This window comes from Camelus bactrianus, chromosome 4 (assembly GCF_048773025.1).
Source record: "Camelus bactrianus isolate YW-2024 breed Bactrian camel chromosome 4, ASM4877302v1, whole genome shotgun sequence".
NCBI classification, from domain to species: domain Eukaryota; kingdom Metazoa; phylum Chordata; class Mammalia; order Artiodactyla; family Camelidae; genus Camelus; species Camelus bactrianus.
Genome location: NC_133542.1, coordinates 74,169,464 through 74,193,436, shown reverse-complemented (window position 1 = coordinate 74,193,436; position 23,973 = coordinate 74,169,464). Strand labels below are relative to the sequence as shown.

The 23,973-nt window shown below is 46.0% G+C and overlaps 1 protein-coding gene across 7 annotated transcripts; it reads left to right on the top strand.

The window, feature by feature from the left end:
* The first annotated feature begins 585 nt into the window (after window positions 1-585).
* On the top strand, window positions 586-23,611 carry TTF1 (transcription termination factor 1). Of its 7 annotated transcripts, none has more exons than XM_045517341.2 (11): window positions 586-634; window positions 4,989-6,010; window positions 7,686-7,912; window positions 9,336-9,521; window positions 10,292-10,370; window positions 12,647-12,777; window positions 14,636-14,870; window positions 17,319-17,408; window positions 18,636-18,701; window positions 22,043-22,128; window positions 22,905-23,611. In XM_045517341.2, exons 2-11 carry the CDS (start codon window positions 5,007-5,009, stop codon window positions 23,084-23,086), a joined length of 2,286 nt encoding a protein of 761 aa, XP_045373297.2. In that variant the 5' UTR covers window positions 586-634; window positions 4,989-5,006; the 3' UTR covers window positions 23,087-23,611. The 7 variants fall into 7 exon arrangements, 6 of the variants coding, with proteins under 6 accessions (XP_045373297.2, XP_045373299.2, XP_074218558.1 ...); XM_010955896.3 differs by having other exon boundaries at window positions 587-638; XM_010955898.3 differs by having other exon boundaries at window positions 593-634; window positions 5,000-6,010.
* Window positions 23,612-23,973: the final 362 nt, after the last annotated feature.

Genomic DNA, 23,973 nt, shown 5'->3' with positions numbered 1-23,973 from the left:
GGACTTCTCCTATCACTCTCCACATCACTCACTGTGCTGCCGCTGCCCTGGCCTTCTTTAAGTTCCTCCGGCCACCAGTTCAGGGCCTCTGTATTTGCTCCCAGCCTGGAACACCCTTCCGTCTAGATTTTTGTTCACCTTCTTCATTTAGAACTCAACTCAAATGTCACCCATCAAAGAGACTTCCCTACTATCCATCCTCGCACTCACTGCCCCCAGTCACTATCCATCACATCACCCCGTTCTGTTTTCCCCACAGGATAATCTGAAATGATCTTGGTTGATGTGTTTGCTGTCTTCCGCAGGTTAACCCTCGCCGTCTTGTTCACTCCTTGGACCTCCGCAAAGAAACAGTTGAATAAGTGGAGTGCGTGCATGATTAGCAAGAAAACGGAAGCGCTCTGTCCCCCTTTCTCTGTTTTAGCATCACGCTCTTACCAACCCCACCCCCCATTCCCCACGACCCCAAGAGTGAAAGGCGCAGGCGACGCCGCCAGGGTCGCGGTCAGGCGTCCGGCGCTCTGCTCCCGCAGCGGGATGCGGGAGGGGCCGGGCCGGAAGCGACGCACGACTACTTCCGCTTCCACGACCTCGCACTTCCGGGTTGGAAGAAAGGTGGCGGCGCTCTCGCGCGGTAGGTGAGAGCGTTTTTCAGTTGTTCTGACTTTTTTCCAGCGCGCGCTTATAAACCGAGTGGCGGTTGTCTTCCTCGCGCGGGAGACCCGCCTTTGGCCCAGGTCGCCAGGGAGGGGGTGGCGCCTGCTTCCCCGCAGCCGCTCAGGCCCTTCCACACGGGAGCCCAGGCAGGCTCCCCGCGCGGACCTCTCGGTAGTTCCTCCCTCCCAGCCCGGGACGCCTACCCCGGAGCAGAGCAGAGCTGGGTCTCTCCGGCACCAAAGTGGGCAGAGGCTCCGGGACCAGGCTTGGGCGCTCCCTGCAGGCCGGGGAGTAGTACGTTCCGAATAAGTGGGGGTAAAAGCATACCTAACTGTATCGAACGCGCGGGAACCATTTGCGAGCCAGGCGGACCAAAAGCGCCGGCCCTTAGGAGGCCGGTTATGACACGACGGAGCGAAGTGCAGCAGGGAAGCGGCTGGATGGTTGAGAAACACTGTATAACAAGGAGGCTGGACCCAGTCAAGGGATTAAGGAAAGTGATTTGCAAACTTAACCCTCTTAGAGCGCAGGAAGGTAACGCTGAAGAAAAGCATTCTTGGGAGAATGAGATGCTTTTGAAAAGTCCCTGGGAACGAAAAGCATCATGGTGTATTCTAGGAACGGAAACAAGGCAGGATGTCTGCAACTCAGAAATGAGAGGTGGAAAGGTAGGCATGGACCAGACTAGATCTTGAGGGGTATGGTAGGTCTGTAAGGATTGAGGACTTTATCTTAAGAATGTGAGAGAAACCATAAAAACTTTTTAGTGAGAAGTGACAATGTACTTCAGAGGTTGTGCTGAGTTCAGGAGACCAGAAGGAGAAGCTTACAAAGTGTTTACAAAAAAGAAAGAAAGGGGGAAAAAAAGAAACTGATTACAAGGAATGATCTTCTCTGTTCATTGTTGTTAAGAGATCCTGAAAGATGGTCCAGAAAAGCGTCTATTGAATTATGGGGCTTGAAGATCACAGACACTCTTACCGGAGCAGTCTAGGGAGGGGGAGTGGGGGTGGAAGCTGCAAAGAAGTGGGTTAAGAAGTTGGAAGTCAAGGAAACAGAAAGAAGAATTTCTCTCTTTAGAAATTTTCCCGTGAAGGAGGGGAAACGGAACAGCTCGATGGGACTTTAGGGTTAGGGGATGGTGGCATCTTTGGGGGTTTTGTTTGTATGTTTGTTTTAAGTTAGAAGAATCTAAAGATTATTGGAGCATCACTGAAGGGAGCCAGTGCAGAAAGGAGAAGCTGAAGGTGTAGGAGAGAGACAGGTTACCTTATGGAGCAGGTGGAGGAGGCTGGGACTCCCACACACATGTGGAGGCAGTGGCCTTTGACAGGTGCAGAGACACAAGAGGGAAAGAGAAGGGGGCAGATGCAGGCAAACATGCTGAATTTGGGGGGGGGGGCATCTTTCTCGGCTAATGTGTGTGAGAGAGTGAGGTCATAAGGAAGTTTATCTGCCGCGAGTGAGAATGCAGGATGGACTTGAGACATTCGTTGAGAGTCGAGGAGATTTGAAATGATTATTTCAAGAAGAGGGGGCAAGTGAGCTATCTGGAGCAGTGCTGTCCCCCAAGCCTCACGTGTCATTTCAAATGTGCTAGTAGCCACATTAAAAAAGAAAAAAAAACAACATTAAAAGGAAAGAGAATTAGAAATTCATTTACTTAACAATATCCAAACGGTTACTTCAACATGAAAGCAATATACAGAAATGAGGATTGAGATCTTTCTCTTTGTTCTCAGTCTTTGGGATGCAGTGTGCATTTTACAGTTAGAGGTGCACAGCAGCCTCGTGTGGCTGGCAGCTTTTTGTCGGACAGCGCAGAGCTAGTGGGACATGGTGCCATCGCTGGCCAGTGCTCAGGTCCCAGCTGTAGTCAGCAAGCAAGTGTTCTTAACAGTTCAAGGGCAGCCAAAGAGCAGGCATTCATTCTCAAAAAAAAAAAATTTTATTGAGCTCCTCCTATGAGCTAGGCACGCTGCTAGATGCCACGGCCACAGCGGGGGAGAAGACGGACAAAGCCTGCTAGACCCTCTCTGAATAGGGCAGCGACTTGCAGCATCACTCTGCCTATGGCTGAGGCCTCAGAGAGGCCCTAGGTGGGTTGCGGCCAGTGCAACAATGGTTCCTGGAAACGGACAGGTGACGCAGCAGTTAAGAAAGACAGACACAAGAGTTAAATCAAAGATGGGACTGGGGGACTCAAGTCCTCATGAATCAAGAGCCCTGAATGCCCTGTCTGCATCGTGTTTATTATGATTCTCTAGCAGGAAATAATCTAAGAATAGTTGTGAGGATTACTGAAGCCTAATAGCAATCACCAGGCGCCTAGCGCTCTAGACTAGTCATTAAAAAATAGTCATCATCCTGTCTCCTCCTGGCTTCCTTCTTCCGACTTGTGAATAGATCAGGTCTGGTCACAGATAACCTTTTTGACCTCCCTTTAGCAAACGGCAGGGTGTATGTGCTGGCGCAGGTTTCTGCTCATGTGAGCTCAGTTTTCTGAGATTAGCATCGTTTGCCTCCAGGAAGCATCTGGTTTCTGTTTAACAGCCTTAACCTGTCACGAGGGAATTTTGTACGGTCCTTGTTCTTTAGGAGGCATCACGTTGTTCCGTATTCCCACAAGATGGGTTTCGGTGAGCTTCTGGGTGACATCAGGGAGGAAGGCCTCAACCAAAGCTCTGGGTGCCGTATTGCCGGCGAGATCCTGGGACTGGGGGTTTGGCTTACCGGCGTAGCCCCGCACGTTCGTTCATAATCCGCTTCCCTCCAGCCGCACAGGTCTTACACTTCTTTACTCCCAGGAGAGATGAGGGTCCTTCTGTAGAAGCTGTGCTGAGCATTCAGGCTCGAAAGGCCACTGATAAAGACAGATCTCCAGGATCTGTTAAGTGGAAATAGCGAAATACAGATCGGAGTACATAGATGCTACCAGCTCCGTAAGAAAGGAGAGGAAGTAAAGATAGATTATTTTGATGTATGAACCACCTAAATGTATCAACTAGTCGAAGAGAAATGAAATCTTGACAGTTGAAACCCAGAAGCAGTACAGAGCAAGGAGTTTTCAGACGTTTGTAAAACTGCATTTTGAACCGTGTCTCTGTGAAGTCCACTTCTATTTCTGTACTTAAACCCCCTCCAGAATGCACGTGCTCTGTGTGAGTGTTGACACTGGAGCCTTGTTAAACTTGTTTCCAGCTTATCGCAGAGCTCTGACTTTTTCTTAGACACCAACAGGCCCCATTCAGCCTCTTTCTCCAAGAGGCGATCTCCTGACTTGAGGCCAGCGAGGCGCGATGCTCCCGCTGTGAACCCAGCTGGGCTAAGCGCTGCCAAGGAGAAAGAGTAGCGTTTGAGGGAGGGGCCAAGCCCAAGGGGCCAGGGGAAGGCTTCTTTCTTTGTTTTTGTTTTTTTAAAATAAATACTTACAGTAGACATATCCTTTCTGTCGTTTGTTTTGTTTTGTTTTTGTTTTTTAGGGGAGGAGGTAATGAGGCCTATGTATGTACTTTCTGTCACTTGCTTTTAAACACAAATGAAAGCAGTCTGCACCCTTGTTCTGCCCCTTGTTTTTTCCCTCCCCTTAACAGAGGCACTGGGGATTGAACCCAGGACCTCATGCACGCCAAGCACGTGCTCTGTCCCCCACCCCCAGCCCCCTGTACTCACTACTCCGATTACGAAATGAAAGATTACAGATAGAAGAGAAACTGGCTCCATACCTGATCCTAATCCCTGAATTTGCCAAGTGTAACCCCCATGCTGTATTCATAGTTATACTACACACATATCCATGCAGAAAAGATACATAAATTGTTTTGTGTGTTTGAAATGTAATGTACATGATTGCCATAATGTCTGTGTCCTCCTCAAGTAGGGGAAGCTTTCTTAAAGTGATGTTTAAGCCAAGCTCGGAAGGATGAGGATGAAGGGAGGGGAGGGAGGCAGCAGAGTGCGTTCCAGAAAGAGGGAGCCGTGTGCTTTAAGCCCTTGAGCCGACAAAAGGGTTTTGGCGTCTTTGGGAACCACAAAAAGGCACATGGGTGGAGCACAGAGTTGGAAAGGAAGCGCAAAAGGTGAGACCAAGGGGGAACAGGGGCCTGACCAGGCAGAGCACTGTTCTCAGTCAGCTGATTTTTTCCTATATCATAAAGGCAGTGGAATGGGACGAGTGAATTACAGCGAGCCTCCTATGCGTTTAGAGTAATACACAACTTATAGTTGTGCTGCAGGCTCGTCATTTGTCCTGCAGTTTCATTCTGTGCTTTTTTTTTTCCTCCTGAGGCTAACATTTAAAATGCTTTGCAAAAATAAACCATGTTGTTAAGTTTCCATGTAGGAACAAAATGGAAGGAGAATCAAGCAGATTGGAAACTCACACTCCAGTCTTTGACAAGAAGAAGACAAAGTGTCGTGTATATAAGGAAAGACATCAGAGGCATTGCCATGAAAGTTTCAGAGACTCCCCCCTGGCAAATGGACAGTCTTACGTAACTAAGAGGAAAAAAAAGAGAAAGGACCACCGGCATCTTGTTTCTTCTCCTTTGAAAAGATCAGAATTCTGTGATGAGACTGAAAAGGCCCCTTCTATCCCCAGAAAGAATAAAAAGAGAAAAAAAAGTGCCATGGATGTAGACAAGGAAACCAGTGTTGCGTACGTTGTGGTGGATAAAGAAAATATTGAGAACAGACCAAAGAAGGTTAGAAGGGATGTGGATGTCGTTTACGTTGATATAAGCAAGGGACGAAAGTCAGTGAAAGAGCCTGGAGCAGATGAACCACATTCCGTTCCTAAACCACGTAAAACTGAGTCAGAAAGACTGCGTGATAAAGTTCGGAAGAAAAAGCATAAAAAACGGCGTAGGAAAGCTGCATCCTGTGATGCTGTTGAGGAAGGCCCCGGTGCAGGTGTCCCTCTGCCTCCATCAGAACCCTGGGAGCAGGAAGCCCAGCCTTCCGTGGGCTGCGAAGGTGAAACTACGCATCTCACAGGACCTGCTCGTAAACACAAGTCTAAGAAAAGAAAGAGACACCGTTCAAATCGTGAGGAATTTGAGGCCTCGCCGGAGAGTGCTGAGACTGGGCACTCTGAGGGATCACAAGTGGTCGGCGAGGTCGGGACTGCAGAAAGTGGGAAGCAATCAAGCAGCATGAAGAAAAAGTCTAAGAAAAGGAAGCGAAGATCTGTTGAGAATGCTGCGGCGTCCGGAGGTGATTTTTCAGTGCTCGTGACGAGGTTTGAGGACACACCCTCTGATGCACTGGAAGATAATGGTACCTTGATGGAGGACAGTGCGAAACCCAGGCCACGAGAGGAGGGAACCCAGGCCTGTTTGGAAGAGGTGCAGAGGTAACGTGGGGGTGTCGGGGCTTCTGACGGTGTGCGTGTTGTGTGTGCATTCCGCCTGTGCCCTCTTTGTTCAGCACGTCCACAGTAAGTGGCAGAAATCACAGAGAGATAGGCCATCAGATGTACAGAAGGGTATGCCGAACTGAGTACCTTGGCAGGCACCTTCCTTCCTTCCTTCATGTATGAAACAGGCAGTTAGATTCGGTTTTCACTAAGAACTGTTCCAGCCCTGAAATTCTGTTTTCCCCCACTTTTGGTGATTTTTTTTTTTAAATTGAAGTGTAGTCAGTTTGCAATGTTGTGTCAATTTCTGGTGTGCACATGTTTCAGTTACACATGTACATACGTGTATTCCTTTTCATGTTCTTTTTCATTATCAGTTACTGCAAGATATTGCATATAGTTAGTTCCCTGGGCTCTACAGTAGAAACTTGTTTATTTTATATACAGTAGTTAGTGTATGCAAATCTCAAACTCCCAATTTACCCCTTCCCACCTCCTTTCCCAACCCTGGTAACCATGTTTGTTCTCTATGTCTGTGAGTCTGTTTCTGTTTTGTAAATAAGTTCATTTGTGTCATTTCCAGCCCTGAAATTCTATGCATAAGCTTAAAAGGCATTTTAAGACCACCAAATTACCCTTGTCTGCATTCACATAGCTAGAAGAAGGGATTAGGTAGCTTAGAATGTTACGGTGCAGGAAAAAAAGCTGAATTAGGGTTCTCACTAATAAAAAAGAAGTAGATATCATTATTTGTATAATTATCATTTAAGTACACTGGTTGATGCATAAAAATGCAGGAATTTCTTTAAACCACTTTGTCTCAGTTCCTAGGACTTAAGACAGATTTTCTCCTCATGTGTACTCAGTGACTTATGTTTGCTAGATTGTCCTGGCTTAAAATAGTTTCACGTAGAAGTTAAATGGGAGAGGGGCCCACTCTTATCATCCCCTGGGCCATGTCACTGGGGACAGTTTTAGATCACTAATCATGAGGCAGAAATGTTCTAGAACTGTGGTTCTTCACTGGTATTGGGCTGTGGACCCTGTGAAAGCTATTGACCCTTTGCTCAAATGCAGAGTTGTTTTGTTTTGTTTTGTTTCTCAGTTTCCTGTCTGAGTGGTTAGCTGATACAGTTGAACATTGTATGAGCAGCTCTGGACATCGGGCAGAAAGTTTGGGATGAATGAGTGATAGATACAGAGGAAGCTATGTTTTCTTTGTACTTCAAATGGGAAAAAATGTGGCCATTGTTACCTGCAACAAAACAATTATAACTACGGCAACTCTGAGTGTTGACTTAACTAGTTAGTAACCATTATTATAAAGCTTAACTCGTTGGAAGCCTTGGGGAGAGGAATCTTGAGTGTCCATGGGGTTAGAAGAGGGCTTAGCTAATTAGGAAGTCAGTATCTGAAACAAAAAAGTCGAGGAAGAGTAGTAGAAAAAAATGATACCCAGTGGGAAGAGGGCGCAGGGCTGCACGTGTGCCTCTGGGGCGTGGCCAGGTTAGGAGAGCGACACTGAAGAGTTCAGGCATCACAGACGGAGTCAGTTCCAGGGTCTAGTTTTAATGTGGCTGCAGTCTAAGTGAGAGTCACTGTGAGAAAAGAATTTAAAAGCCATTAAAGCAAATGACCTGTCAATGATAATCAATCCAGTTTTTCTCCTTAGGTTAGAACCTACAAATGAAGAAGAAAGCAGTTTGAAATTGGCTAAAGATTCTGAAAGAAAGTATTTATTTGAAGATTTGAGAGGTTCTGGTGACCGCGACGTGGATTTGGACTCCGCTGTGAAGCAGCTCCAAGAGTTCATCCCTGACATCAGGGAGAGGGCTGCCACCACCATCAAGCGGATGTACCGGGACGACCTGGGCCGCTTTAAGGAGTTTAAAGCCCAGGGTGAGCTTGTGGACCTTCAGTATTTGTTGAACTTTTCTGTCTACATAACTAGTCCTGACTTTCCTGTGTGAATGATTCAGACTGATTTCCAAAAAGCATCCGCTAGCTACTTTCTGCTTGACCTCCTTCCAGAATTGTGGTCTGAGCTGTAAAATTGGCAAAATGCAATACACTGGTTCTCCTCTTTTTGGCCCAACTTCTGGTAGAGGAGGCGAGGAGGAATGGGGCTGAAGGAGCCAGGCGGTCCACGACCTAGAAGATCAGACCTGGAAGAAGGGCGGGAGGAGGCTCAGTGGCTGAGGGCCTGGGGAGGGTGCACATGCGAGATAAAACTAACATAAACAAACAAAACCCCTCATGTCAGCGTCATCCGCTTTGACAAGGGCCATTTCTCTTTCCCCAGGATGTTAATTCAGGGATGAGCTGGTTGGAGTGGGCATGGTCTCAAGCAAGACCCAGCTTGGTTTCCTTGATCTCACTGTGTTACAGGAACCTCCCAGAAAGCTTACTGGGTTTCAGAACAAACCACAAATGTCAGGCTGTGACCACCATGTGAGCAGTTTTTACTCACGTGTATCCGCTGTGTGAGGCCTGATGCCACTGGTCATGGAAAGAACTAAAAAGAGGGGCTTTATGGAATTAATCATGTTGATGAGATGAGTTTTTTTTAAATATATTAAGCGAGAAAAACACAATTTATAGAGCAGTATGTGTAGGATTCCACTTTATTTCTGTATTTTGTGTTGAAATTTTTATGAGTATGCATTTTGTAAAAGATTTTTTAGATAAGTCTAAGTATAGGAAAATAGAGTGTATCGTGCAGTCAGTAATAATGACACTCGAGCGCTCTCAGTTATGATGAGGAACAGAACATGAAGTGCAGTGACATCGCCCCACCTCCCCCCAATATATATGCGTAGAGAAATAAGAGACTATACGTCCGTGTTCACGTTTGCGCCAGCCAGTGCACAGCCCTCCCGTGGTGGCAGGGCGGGGGGTGCGACAGAGGAGAGTGAAGGGGGCTTCTTTTAGATAACTTTTATATCAATACTGTTTGAACTTTAATGAACATAAATTACTGTTAATTTTTTTTAATGATTATTTTAAATGCTGGGAAGGTGGGGTGTAGCTCAATGGTAGAGCATATACTTAGCATGCATGAGGTCCTGGGTTCGATCCCCAGTACCTTCAGGTAAAAAAAAAAAGGGGGTGGGGAGAGATTGATGACACAAGAAAGGTCACATTGGAGTAGGATGATGAGGGAAAGCCTTTGGGAGGAGAGTGTGGTTTGAGCCAAACTCTACGGGAGAGCAGCTGTCAAAGGCGCGAGCAGGGGCCACGCTAAATGGCTAAAGACCCAACGTTGGTTCGCTTTCATTCATGGTTGACAGTTGCGTCCTTTTTCACCCACCCCCAACCCTAGGTGTCACCATTAAATTTGGCAAGTTTTCTGTGAAGGAAAATAAGCAGTTAGAGAAAAACGTGCAAGAATTTCTGTCCCTGACGGGAATCGATAACGCAGACAAGCTGCTGTACGCAGACAGGTACCCAGAGGAGAAATCCACCATCACCAATTTGAAAAGGAAGCACTCGTTCAGACTGCACATCGGTAAGTCAGGCGGCAGGCACTCTGCGCCCCCGCAGGCTTCCCGCCCTGCTTGGAGTCCCCGTGGCCCGCGCGGCGCGTGCAGTGCGTGTGCGTGGTGTCTTCGCTGCCAGCGTGGCTTTCAGGCACTGGGGCTGTCCTGTCTCCCAAGAGTAGCGCCTCACAGTTTTCATGTAGCCGTATACATGCTTGGAGCAGGAACCCTCCTCCAGGAGGCATCCTTGGAAAGTTAGAAGGTCAGGAAGCAACGTCAGTTTCAACTGAAAAAAAAATCTCTCTCGAATTTAAAGAGGATAATTTCTTAGGTGTTCTGTGGAATGCGCCAAGGAAATCAGAACAGCAAGCAATGTGGGGGTTTCTCTTCTTGAGAGTGGGAAAGCGGGGACGAGTTTGTTCGCTTGGAAAGCTTTCTTATTTATCTCATGGAGACCCGCTGGCCTGTGTTCTCCACCTTAGCAGCCCTGCCTCCTAATTCAAATTATGTTAAAATCACTTTGCCTTGTAAGGGTCTCTTCCATGAATTTGGCAGACCCAAAGCCTGGAGCCTTACACACTAAGCGTCTAATTTTTGGAGTTCGCCAGGGAAACTGATGATTTTGTGTATCTGCTCCCCGAGACAGCTTTCTGTGGGACACAGGAAACCCCAGCCTTCCCACGGGGTCTGGGACAGCTCGTGCTATTGGAAGCGACTGTTCTGGGTTCCTTTCACCATCGGGACTGCACTTCACGCCATGCTCTGTGTGCACCTCTGAGTACCTTTCTCCTGCCTTTAGGGAAGGGCATTGCCCGGCCCTGGAAGCTGGTGTACTATCGAGCAAAGAAGATGTTCGATGTCAATAATTACAAAGGCAGGTAAGTAAACAAGCTTAGCAGCTTGAGCAGACCATTTCTCTGGTCTTGGTTGATACTGTAAAGCAAAATGTCCACAGGAACAGATTAGAAGCGCCAAAACCGTGACGATTTCTGTGTGCGGACCCAGAGTGTGTATCTGCTGTCAGGTGTATGTCTTCAAGGCTCCCTTCAGTTTCCACTTTGTTAATAAATCTTCTGTGATCTTTCCCTGTCGAGATCTGCAGCTTTTTCTTTCGTTTTAGCCCTCTGCATGCTCTGCCTCTTACTGTTGCTCATGAAGTTTTCTCTGCTAAGTTGTAAGCTCCCTGCAAACCCAGGCATTCCTTCTCACTTAGCCTAGTGCTTTGGGTTTTCAGAACCCAAAATATTCAAAGGTGGAGTTGAGCGCTGGTGTGAGGTCATTTCAGTGTGATTCAGTAGCATCGAGGCAGAGAGCTTCACGTAGTGACAACCATTCTCTCCTCCCTTTTATTCTAAATGAAATACCCAATTATAGTCTGTTTCCAACTTTCCAAATAAAGCGAATGTAGATTAAGTGTCGAGTATGGGTCAGCACTCTGCCCAGGGACCAGGGGAGGAGCAGGAAGGCATCGGGCCCTACCTGCGAGGACCCAGGCAGCAACCACGGGCTCAACTACTTGATCTCGCTCTGGGAGGCAGAGTGAGTGCCGCCAGCAGGGCCGGTTGAGTCCTCCTTAGCTACGTGGTTTTAAAGCAAGACGTACGTATTACCAGAACTTCCAACAGTGCTATGACCTTGGTTTCTTTTTTTAAATTTTAACCAAAAGAAACAAACCTTAAGTAGAGGAAAGGCCCCCTACATAGACTGAAACCTGCCCTCCCTTTTTCCCAAGCTCCAGTGTTAGACAGCCATGGACAGAACTTTTAGGAAATTCACTGAAGATGACATTGTAAATGGGACTTAAAAGATGCTTTTGGTAAATCAAGGAGGTGGCATGTTTTTCTACCCATCACATCAGTGCAGGAATAAAATTTTTAGAATAATGAGCGCCTGTCATTCTAATAAGAAAGTTCATTCATTTGTACCGTATTATTTGTGTTGTGATGACCATTTACCTTAGAATATTTTTCCAATTTAAGGAATTCCTAAGTGAAAAAAACTGCAGAAAGTCCAAAATCAAGGAATTATAAGGCTCTCAGGGGTTGGGGAGGTCAGTACCCCTGTTCCCTCATTTTTGTACATTCAATTTCCCTCTTCTGTCCTCTTTTCTGTTGCTTCAAGGATGCCTTTAAGTCGGTTTTTATTAATCTCAGAAAGGCCCTGATTGCTTTGAGTTGGAAACTGCTAGAAAGCTTGATTCTCAGCAGTGAAGGCCTACACATTGGTGTTCACCATTCTCTGCATTTTAGATGAATTTCTGAGAACAGTGGGATCTCATCGTCCTGACGTGGTTGTGGGTCGCTGTTGTTAGAAGTGGTTTGCCTTTCACTAGGACTGCTTTTGTGTTGCGTTAGTAATAACAGAATCCGCCACCTCCCACCCCGCCACGTTAAGGAATTGCTTTTCCTTCACTTAAACGTTTAAGGTGCTTCATCTCAAAATCTACTTATACTGTAGTGCATTTTAGTTCTTTTCTTTAATATATTTGTTCTATGTGGGGTTCCTGTACCTTAGCTTCCTTAAAAAGTTACATATTTGTGCTAAGCCTCTGCCGTGTAGTTCTTGGACATCTGTCTGTCAAGCATTATGGATGCCGTAGTGTAGAAAACCGACAGGGTCCCTCCCCTGCTAGGACCTCCCCGCCAGAGCTGTGCTGTCCATCCCGGTGACTGCCAGCCTCGTGTGGCTTTTGACCGCTTGAAATGTGGTTAGTCCAAGCCAAAATCTACCAAGGAGTAAAACACACATCGGACTTAGAGGGTTTAGCGTGAAGAAGAGAATGTGAGGTATCTCATTTATGCTTTTAAATACTGATTACATGTTGAAATGGTTGTCTTTTTAATATATGAGGTCACATAAAATATATTGTTAAATAAATTCATGGAAACTAAATAAAACTAATTTTCACGGGACCACTAGAAAGTCTTAGGTGGCATACGTGGCTCATACGACATTTCTGTTAGACAGCGCTGGTCTAGAGGCAGAGGCAGATAAACAGGGGTGACGGGGCTCTGGTCCTCGCAGGGCTGTGCTGAGCCGGGTTTCTGACAGCCCACCCCATTCCATCTTTCCCAGCGCTGCGGCAGCCCGAGATGAGGATAGTTTTTAATCTTGTGGCTAATGCATAATTGTGATACGTTTCCCTTCCTCTTAGGTACAGCAAAGGGGATACCGAGAAGGTAAAGATATACCAGTCCCTCCACGGGAACGACTGGAAAAAGATTGGTGAGATGGTGTCTCGAAGCAGCCTCTCCGTGGCCCTGAAGTTCTCCCAGATCAGCAGTCGTAAGTCGTGCTCTCTGGTGCCCACCAGCGTGAATGAACCAGCCCAGCAGGCCTGCGTCAGCCCTCAGGGACCAGGACCCGGGCATCAGTGCAGGCCTGTCTTCCCAGAGAGTCGTCACTTTTAAGCCGTCCTCTGTTCTGATTCATTTCCTTATGTGTGTCGATGAAACCGTGCAGCCTTTATTCACCAGGCTGATTTCTAGCTCACCCCAGTTCAGTAGCTTTCAGCGTGATTATAACCCACAGGTGAACCGATACCCAAGGAAGCTGGTGGGGAAGAGACCCTGGGCCACCAAGGCTGGGAGGGAGGGCCTGGTAGGCAGGGACGTTTCCCACAGCCAGCATCGGGGATCTCCTGTCTCTTTTTCTCCTCTTTCATAAAAAATGTCCTTGGTTATATTCCCCACATTAAAAAATCCCCAGCTGCTTTGAGAAGACAGTCCTTTGTCGGTGTTAGGTCAGCACTGAGACTCACATGCGGGGTCCCCACGGGCAGAGCCATGCACGTGGCCGGCACACGGTAGACCCTGAGGTGAGTGGAGACCAGGCCTCTTGTGCCCCCAACTCCAGCCCGTGGTGCTGTGCAAAGACTCCGTGTGGCCAGTTTTTTCAGTTTCCAAAAAGTAAAGCAAAAATCTGGATTTGTCTGTGTGTGTGTGTGTGTGTGTGTGTGTGTGTGTGTGTATGTGTATGAATTCTAGATACCTTTTTTTACTTTGAGACTTGATTTTTTAAATATTCATCCAGATTGTTATTGGAGAAACAGTAACAGCAACCCTCTGTGTGCCAAACCAGAAATACTTGTAGCCTGCTGGTTTGCAGCCTCTCCCTTAGAGTGACTGTGAACATCTGGACAAGAGGACTGAAGCGTGGAAGCTTCTGACGCCCTACCCTGATGGTCAGCTTCAGAAATTGTCAGGCGCATCCATCACCACTGCGGTGACATCACAGTGGTTAATTTCACTCCAGGAACTCTTGGGGAGAGCTTTATGCATAAAGTCACTTGCTCAGTTTTTCCCCACTGAATGTTCGAGAACCTCACAATTTTACATGGGTGATATTACTCTCAGAAACGGGGAACGGCTTTTTGGAAGTTAAAGAAAAATAGATTACTCTAAGAAAGGATTTTTTTCCTTGGCATTAGTTCTTAAAAAGAATTTGTGGCCCCTTTAGTAATTTTAGTATTTTAATTTGCACATAGCCATTTGATAGTTTTTGTTGTGTAATTGAGATGGTGCCCATTGTCTTATGAAAAGTGCCTGATTTATCTTTAAGACTATTTTTCTAGAGCAGTTTTGGGTTCACAGTGAAAGTCAGAGGAAGGTACAGAGATATCCCCTATACCCGCTACCCCCACACATACACAGCCCCATTGGCAACATCCCCCACCAGAGTGGTCTGTCTGTTACAGTCCGTGAATCCACTTTGCACGTCCGGGGGGAAGGGTATAGCTCAAGTAGTAGAGCGCATGCTTAGCATGCACAAGGTCCTGGGTTCAATCCCCAGTATCTCCTCTAAAAAAAAAAGAGTCACATTTAGACACATCCTAACCCCTCCAGTTAGGGTTCCCTCTTAGTGTTGTACCTTCTGTGGGTTTGGACAGACATCTAATGGCATATCCATCACTGTCGGGTTTTTTAATTTATTTGTTTGGTTTTTGTTTTGGGGGTAGGTAATTAGGTTTATTTATTTATTTATTTTTAATGGAGTTACTGGGGAATGAACCTGGGACCTCATGCATGCTAAGTACGCACTCTACCACTGAGCTATATGCACCCCCCCGCACTGTTTTGTTTTTAATATTGTGTTTGGCAGCAAATAGATAAGCAACTTCAAGACCATCCTTTTCTGTCAATAGAAATAAATCATGGTGCTTGGAGTAAGACGGAAACCCAGAAACTAATCAAGGCTGTTGAAGAAGTGATTCTGAAAAAAATGTCTCCCCAAGAGCTAAGAGAGATGAACTCGAGACTCCAAGAGAATCCGGAAGGCCGCCTGTCCATCGTTCGGGAGAAGCTCTACAAAGGCATATCCTGGGTAGAAGTGGAGGCGAAAGTGGAGACCAGGAACTGGATGCAGTGTAAAAGTAAGTGGTAAGTCTGAGGCTTCTTACGCAAGTTTCAACGAGCTGCCTTCTCCCTCTGTCTCTCTCAGAGACTTCTAGAGAGTGGGTGGATTGGTGAGGTTACTAGGAATATGTGTAATTACCATGTGGAGAGCCTCACAGGTCAAGAAGGACCATCTCTAACCAAGCAAATTCAATAGCGCCGCCCCTTTACTTTTTCCTTCTAATTTAGCAGTTCCCCTGCCTTCACCCGGAGTGAGGCAGCCACGCTCTCCATCCCAGAGCTGCTTCAGGTACATCTGCCCCATAGAAGTGTTTTCAGTGCTGAGCTCACTGCGTGTTCTTTGCCTGCTATAGCTTTTCCTAGCCCTGGAGGTTCTCTGAGCTGGACATTCAGCTGCAACATGACTGCTTGAAGCAGTGGTTCTGCAGCCCACAACCCACGCCTCCTGCACAGAGGGGGCGTGGTCACCTTGACTCTAAGAGAAGAGCGAAACCCAGTGGGCGTACTGTATGTTAAAAGCAGACTCCTGCCCGTCCCCAGCCTAACTCTGGCCACCACAGGTGTGTTCTCCATCACTGCAGTTTTGTCTTTTCCGGAGTGCATGTAAATAAAATCAAACAGGACTCAAAAAAAGGGGCAAACTCCTGGATTATACTGTTTATTGTTTGAATACCTTAGAGTTTGCTGTAGAATATTTGTTTATTTTAATAGAAGACTACACTCAAGGAAATAAACTCTAAAGAACAGATAATTTTTGGGGGGGATATGTATTGTATGGAGGAACCAGAGCCCTTTCTACCCCTATATTTTTATTTTTTTTAATTCATTTATTATTTTTAATTGAAGTACAGTCAGTTTTTTTAATTGAAATATAGTCTGTTTACAATGTGTTAATTTCTGGTATACAGCATAGTGATTCATTTGTATGTATATATGTATATATATTCCTTTTTGTATTTTCATAATAGGCCATTAGAGGCATTGAATGTACTTACCTGTACTATACAGTAGGACCTTTTGTTTATTTTATATATAGTAGTTAGTATCAGCAAATCCCGAACTCCCAATTTATCCCTCCATACCCCCCTTCCGCTGTGGTAACCATAAGTTTGTTTCCTATTTCTGTGAATCGGTTTCTGTTTTGCAAATAAGTGCATTTGTGGCTTTTTTTGTTTGTTTAGATTCCATATATATGTGATATCATATGTGATATCTCTTTCCAGCTTAACTTCACTTAGTATGAAAATCTCCAGGTCCATCCATGTTGCTGCACGTGGCATTTTTATGGCTGAGTAGTATTCCATTGTATAAATATACCACAACTTCTTTATCCCGTCATCTGTTGATGGACATTTAGGTTGCTTTGGGCATTTGGGCATCATTTCATTCTTCTTTATGACTGAATAATATTCCATCTTATATATTTACCACAACTTCTTTATCCATTCATCTGTCAATGGACATTTAGGTTGCTTCCATGTCTTGGCTGTTGTAAATAGTGCTGCTGTGAACATTAGGGTGGATGTATCTGTTTGAATTAGAGTTTCTTCCAGGTATATGCCCAGGAGTGTGATTGCTGGATCATATCTACCCCTGTATTTTGGACTTAAAAAAGGAAGACTCCTCAATTGGAGGACAGTGTTTTAAAAGCGAAATGATGAAGGGTAGCTATGCTTCAGAATCAACATAATTAAATAACATGCAAGGCTTCTTTTTTAATTTGAAGCAAAAAGTAGGGAACTTGAATGCTGAACACATACTTACTTCACGAAACATTGAAATGACATCAAGTGATACATTTTAAACCAGTGAACGTGGGTGGCTGTTAGTAAAGGTGGTGTCAGTTATCTGTGTGTGTGTCGTGTACCTTCCTTATCAAGAATGTAAATGTCACAGCTAATGATTTGGCGATCAGATTGTGACAAATTTCACTCTTCAAGAGAAGTACTTCAAAAATATTCTTAATTGGGTTGCCGCTCTCAGAACTTCAGACAGCCCTTTCCCTGAGCTGTGAGCTTTGGGCCTTGGAGGAATCATTGAATCATTTATCACTTTACTAAATTTGCCTTATTTGGTGTTCCAGCAGCTCTCGTGGTAATGAGAGCAATGTCTCACTGTTTTATAAACAGTCAAGAGTAAATTGAATTTACTCAGTGTCCTTTAGTACCTGCTAACAGGTTTATTCTTTTTCTTCCCGTTTTTAAACTGTTTATTATGGAAATTTGATAACACACACAAACTTGAATTCCTTGTATCCATTATCCAATTTCAATAACCATCAAACTTTTTATCACTTTATTTATCCTTTTCTGCTTTTAAAAAATAGGTATATTCTTGGTAGTGGTGAATGTTACCATGATGAATTGCAAAAGTTAGAAAGTGGTTCTGAATAAGGACAGTTTAAATGAGAGAAACAGCAGGCATTTTGGTGTTTACTCCCTTAAAGTAAACTGTGTTTTCCTTCTGATGTAGGACAGAAATTCTAACCAAGAGGATGACAAATGGCCGGGACATATACCGGGGAGTTAATGGCCTGCAGGCCAAGATCAATCTTATTGAAAGGTATGGAAATAGAAGGTGACTCTGCTTCACTCGTTTTCCCCTCTAGCCGGAGCAGCCGGTAGACAGCAGCATCTGCAGTGGGATTGCTGCGGTTCGGACCCCGCCGCCGCACGTCCTGCGTGCGTGACCTTGGGTGTTTCCTACCTTTCTGGGTCTTGCTTTTCTCACCTTAAATAAGGATGATGATAATGGTCCCACCTCTTAGTGTTACTGGGAGAAGAGGTGAAATAATGCATGTAAAACACACCGTGCACGCAATAAAGTTACGTTAGTCTTTAAAGCTTTCGTGTAGACATGAGTTATTTCTGTCCATTGGAAAGTGGAGGGAGATAATTCCGGCCGAGCCCTGCTGCTCTCCAGCACGTGTTAGCTGGCGTCACTGCCGCTTGGTCTTTGGTTTTGCCTTTGAGTCCCTGGTCCATGCAGAGTCCTCCGCCCCTGGTGGAAGGGGAGACATGGGCCTGATTTACAAAGCCTGCAAGTCTAGTGGACGTGGGCTGGCATCAAATGAGGAGCTGCAGAGAGCAGGAGAAACCTTGGAAGTGGGCCACCCCGTCCCGTTTCACTCTTCCTGCCCTCAGCTCTGACCCTGCTCTTCCTCCGTCGCTGTGCTTCCTCCTTCTCCACGCTGGTCAGCCTGGGGATGTCTCCGCCTTTTTTCCTTTCCCAGAGAGACAGCAGAGACTAGCAGAGCCAAGGAGGGCATCTTCAGTCAGGCGGGCCTGGGTCCCCATGTTGGTACCGCCTGCCTATTAGTCATGAGACCTTGAGCCAGTGACTCGGGCCCTCAGCCCCATTTCCTGGTCTGTGGAATGGACATACTCCCCCGCCTTCATCAGGTGGTGTTGAGGGTAAATGGATTAGTGGGTACAAAGGTCTGGACCCAGTGTCCGTCACTTACTGAGTCCTGAGGAGACCCATGCACAGCTCCTGTGTCTCTGCACTGAAGGGTGAAGCTGTGTGTTGCACTTTGAGAAAGCAGCAGGGTCTGGTGGGAGATGCAGAGGCTCAGGAGGAGAAAAGGTGGCTTTTTGGTCTGTAGCTCACTTACTCCATGACCTTGGGCTAACCTTGGGTTAGCATGCCAGTGTCATTGGGCCCGTGTGATACAGGGCCTGGAATGGGGTGCACACGCTGAGGCCTTCCATCTCTTAATAGTCTGTGCATCCGTGAAGTCCCATCATGCTGATTTTTGCTTGGAAACTTAATTTTTATTTTTTCTCATAGGCTGTATGAAATAAATGTGGAAGACGTTAATGAAATAGACTGGGAAGACCTTGCTAGTGCCATAGGGTAAGACCATTTGTTTACTATTAAGCTAATGAAAAGATAATTTTAAGGAGCAGGACTGAAATTTGTGCTGCCTATGGAACTCACCTATAAACTGTACTTACGTACCTAAGTATTGGGAACCCCCACTTTAAGTACTGGGCCAGGTAAATCAGTCAAGCCCTCCACCCTCCACCCCCCACCCCACACCCCACCCGCAAGACACCACAGAAGAATGAATGACATGTGTGCAGAGTCTCTTAAAAGCTTCAAGGAGCTCACCGGTTACAGCTGGTGCAGAGAGCCCACGTCCCCTTCGCCCATAATCAGCCTTTTACCATTTGCCACGTTGGCTTTATGTCCTCAGCAAGGATTTATGCTGCATAACCTCAGCGTAATTATCGCACTGAGCCATGCGACACTGATACGATACTATTTTCTAAAACCCAGTCCACTTTCAGACTTCACCAGTTGTCCCAAGTAATGTCCTTCCGAGCATTTCCCCCTGATTTAAGATCCAGTCCAGCATCTCTCTTTAGTATCTTCTGTTCTGCAAAGTTCTTTTACCTTTGTCTTTTTAAATTTTTTTAAAAATTAAAAAAAATTGAAGTATAGTTGATTTCAGTGTTGCAGGTGTGCAGCACAGTGATTCAGTTAAACATAAATATATACATATTCTTTTCCAGATTCTTTTCTATTATAGGTCACTGCAAGATATTGAGTATAGTTCCCTGTGCCATATAGTAGGACCTTGTTTGTCTGTTTTATATATAGTAGCGTGTATCTGTTAATGCCTTTGTCTTTGTTGACGTTGAAATTGTGGGAGAATTCAGGCTGGTCATCCTGTAGAGTGGCCCTCAATTGGGGTGTTTGTCAGATGTTCCCTCCCGGTGAGATTCGGGTTCTGTGTTTCTGGCAGGACGCCGGCACAGCCAGGCAGTGTCTCCGTCACCTCGTCACATCCCGCCATGAGGCACGTGGTTCTGACTTCGATGCCCTGGCTCTGGCGGCGTCTGCCCCATTTCCCGACTCTAGTCAAGTAACAGCTCTCCTCTCGGTGCCAAGGCATGGCTCTGGGGAGGTGTTTTGAGACCATATAAAGATCCGGTTCCTCTTCAGGCTTCCCTCAGTAATTTCGGTGTTGACTTGCATTTGTTGCCTGAGTGGGGAGCTGTCTGCTGTCACTGGGGCCGCCTCAGCTTAGTCCTGGCATTTTCCAGTCAGCTCTCGCTGAGGGAGGGAGGCCAGCACCCCCAGTACCTGAGTTTCCCCGGCTGGGTGAGGAGAGCCAGCTTCCCGGGCACCGTCCCCCTGAGCAGAGCACGGGGATGAGCATCGTGGGCTCCGGGGCTGGTGGACTTTGGGAAGCGGGGGTGTTGAGGGGCTGTTCAGCCTTTAGTTCTGGAGGGTGGACAGCAGTGCAGGGCTGTGGTGGCCCTGCTCCTTCTCTGAAGTGTGGCTACTTGTGTGAAGTTGTCAACATCACACAATTAAACCCATTAGGAGGGGTTTAAACTGGTTCTGGTGCTTAGTTATTTATGCCTCACGATTATGAACAAAGAACAATCTGTTTTTTGGTTTTTTTTTTTAACTTGGAGAATTGGAATCTTTGAATGACAAGCCCTGTCAGGAGTCAAGAGACGCGTGCCCAATGTTCCAAACCTTTTCCTTTTCTAGCTCGTCTCAGGGGTGGGGCACCTGCTCTTCAGTATTGTGGGGCCCTGAGCAGAGAGGGTGTCAGGTGTTTTGAAGGTTGGAGGTCCTGCTGTGCACGCCACCAGCTCCCATCCTGAGAAGTATTCACATTGACAGCTGCTGGTATCAAACCACTTTCTGCAAATCTGACTTTGCCAATAAATGTTTGTGTGTTTTGTGACATTGCCTCAGATCACATTTCTTAAATTAGAATGGGGTTTTAATGATTTTAAGTAAAGTTATATACTTAAATAGTGATCTAGTTAAGATTTATAAATCTCACAGCTGTAAAATCGACATTTTGGCATCTCGTCAAATACTGTTTGAAATAGTACACGCTCAAAGGTTTAATAATGTATTAAAACAGTGAAAAAAATTAAATTGAAAGTTCAATCTCCTCAGATTCTTGAGCCTTCCTTGTGAATTATTTAGGCAGGATTTAAAGAAAGCATCTCCACCTAATGAGATGTAACATCTACCTAGTTTGAAAACGTCCAGACCAATTATTGTTACTTCTTGAAGTCTGAGCTTTGATCAAGAACAACCCAGGCTCAGGGCATTGTAGGACGGGGGAGGCACAGATGCCCTAGAACTTGGGCTTTGCCGTCACAGGGGCCGGGCGTTGAGTCCTCGGACCCTGCGCATTGTTGAGCCATCCTCGGGCAGGTTCTTCCCTAACTTGTCTCTGAGCCGTGGTTTCCTCGTCTACTACACGGTTTAAAAGGACCGTAACGAGGATTAGAGGAGACAGGACACGGCTTGTGGTGCACATTCAGCGGGTGGTTGCAGCAGCGCAGAGGCTGAGAGCCCGACCGTCTTTTCCATGCGTGGCAGAGAAAGTTACTCACACTAGTCCTGTAACAACGAGATGAGTTAAGTATTGAAACAAATACATCACGCTTTGATGGTTTAAGAAAAAAAGGTGCCCAGGAAGTGAAGGTAGTGATGTTCCCTTTAGAAAGCAGCCTAACACTTGATTGTTTCTGTCCTGCTTACTGTCAGTGGAAAATGTATTTGAGTCACCAGAGCATCCCCCTTTCTGAAGAAAAAGCTTTGCAAGATAACAAATCGTACCTCTGCCTTTGAATTGTGACAAGTATGTAGTTATCCAAAGTGCAGTGGCTGAGAGTGCAGGGTTTGAAGTGGACCCAGGCTGACGTCCCAGGCCTGCCTCTTACTAACTGTCAGATCTTGGACAACTTTTCCATGCTTCAGTTTCCCCATCTCTGAAATGAGGGATAAGAGTCGGGGCTCCCTCGTAGAGTGGTCGTGAGGATTGTTTGTTGCTCCGAGGGAGGGCTCAGGGCGGGGCCAAGGACGCAGGAAGGAAGCATCAGCCCGCATGAGCTGGTGTTAAACCTTATCTTCCCGACGGGTCGCTTCAATTATTCTAATTTAAACAGAAACCGTCTTGTACTGCTGTTTTTCTTCTGTGTTGTGTGTGTGTTTGTGTGTGTGTGTGTGTGTGAGTGTGTGTGAGCGTGCACTTAACCAAATGAACAGTAGCTTTTCACCTGTGTCTTCTTTTTATCACACATTCATAGATGTGAGAATTTCACTTTTGGATGAAGAAAGCTACTTACGTCTGGTCCACACCTTATCGTGCACAGGACTAAAGTGATTCATTTTGAAACTGCCACTAACTGTTTTACATCTTTTCCTTCCTAAAGGGACGTTCCTCCGTCTTACGTTCAAACTAAATTTTATAAGCTGAAAGCTACCTATGTTCCCTTTTGGCAGAAGAAGACTTTTCCAGGTCAGTGTTTTCAGTATTTCAGTACTTAAGAACACAGCGTGGGTCCACACACTGATAGTATGACCTTGGGCAAGTGCTTGATTTCCAGGAGCCTCAGATTCCTTGAATGTAAATGGTGAAAAATGGGCAAATTATAGCCCCTCCATGACAGGACGTTCCAAAGTGCTAACTGAGTTAGCAAACTTGTAAAATGTGGTCACCAGGGTGCTGGGTGCTTAGTAACTGCGAGTGCTCCTGGGCCGCACACAGCGCACACACACGTGCACACACTCACACCGTGTGCCTGTGCACACACTGCTCCACAGAAGCCTCGGAGATGCCGGTTCCTTCTCTGCAGCCATGTGGGTGGTGTAGATGTGTGATTCCCGAACTTGGACCATCAGAGTCACATGGGGAATGTGTTAAAAATACACATCCCTGGGTCTCACCCAGACATAGTGGATCCTGATCTCTAGGCTGGGCCCCGAGGCTGGGTGTTCTCTGACAGGCTTCCCGGAGAGTCGCCAGCGGCCTCGCCGGCACCACTGTCTCAGGCGACACTCTGTCCCAGAGCACGTGATGAAACACTTCCTGCACTCAGCAGACGTCACTTCCTGAGTTTGAATCCTGGCTTTCTGAGAGAGGACTGAATGAGCAAATATAAGCGAGTCGACCGAAGCCGGGTCCCGCACACAGCAGTGCAGTAGCAGTGCGTTATCATCACTGATGCCCTCTGGCCTTTGACCTTGGGAAGAGGCTTTGTCAGGTCATTTCTAAATTCAGTTTTTTTTCTTTAGAGATCATAGACTACCTTTATGAGACTAGTCTACCTTTGCTTAAAGAAAAGTTAGAGAAGAAGATGGAGAAAAAAGGGATCGAAATCCAGACTCCGGCAGCCCCCAAGCAAGTCTTCCTGTTCAGAGACATCTTCTATTGTGATGATGACAGCGAGGGAGAAGACGGAGATGAAAAAAGTTAAGCCGGTGATAGTGCCTCCTGTCCATTTTTCTAGGTTTGCTTGTATTTGTATATGTGTCAGTAAAGCTATTTTCAGTGTCTCAGTAAAGCTATTTTCAGTGTCAATGTTTATTTAAAAAGTTGCAACGGCCAAAGGAAGGGTTGGAAAATGATAACTTATGTGGTGGAGCATTAAACATTGATTAGCGTTTTGTATTCAAGTTTGAGTGTGAAAATAAAGGGAGCGTGTGGGTTGGTTTAATGTTTCTGTACCATTATATTGAAAATAATTGCAACTAGTGGCTTTTCTAGAACAACAATATCCCGTGTCCCTCTACTTGTGACAGAGGGTGGTTGCGTCCTATGAACGTTTCATGGTGGGGGGAGGGTACAGCTCAGTGGTAGAGCGCGTGCTTAGCAGGCATGAGTTCCTGGGCTCAATTAAAAAAAGAAAAAGAACCCCTAAACATTTCATGATGTGGATTAAGCTGTATGCACTCTGAGCAAAACAGCGAATGTGAACAGTTTTAATAACGCATGCCATTTTGCTTTGTGTTTTTCACTTGTCTCTATGTGCGTTCTCAGACTGTGTAAGGGATTAGCTAAGTGTTAGAGGGAAGTTGTGTTCCCTCAGGCTGGTTTCAGTTCCTGTACGCCTGTCACGGTGTGCGTCTCTCCTCTTCCTGAGTCTGATGCTGGTGTTTAAAGATAGGTCTTTTTCGTACAAGATGCCCTTTCAAAGCCAGTTACTGCTTCATCTGGTGTTCAACTGGAAAAAACAAACCAGCAATCTCTTCCATTCCTTCCAGAAACACTGACTGTTAGACGTACAAGAAGATGCTGTGTGGGTCTCAGGCACAACTCACGCCTAATAGAATTTGAAAGACAACTTTAACTTTGGGCTGTTCC

What these genes read in the sequence shown, in the direction of transcription:
- TTF1 (XM_045517341.2), top strand. Translation starts at nt 5,007, where the DNA reads ATGGAAGGAGAATCAAGCAGATTGGAAACTCACACTCCAGTCTTTGAC. An exon ending in GTCAATAATTACAAAGGCAG is followed by an intron (nt 10,371 to 12,646) that starts GTAAGTAAACAA and finishes CCTTCCTCTTAG; the next exon opens with GTACAGCAAAGGGGATACCG. An exon ending in GACCTTGCTAGTGCCATAGG is followed by an intron (nt 18,702 to 22,042) that starts GTAAGACCATTT and finishes TCCTTCCTAAAG; the next exon opens with GGACGTTCCTCCGTCTTACG.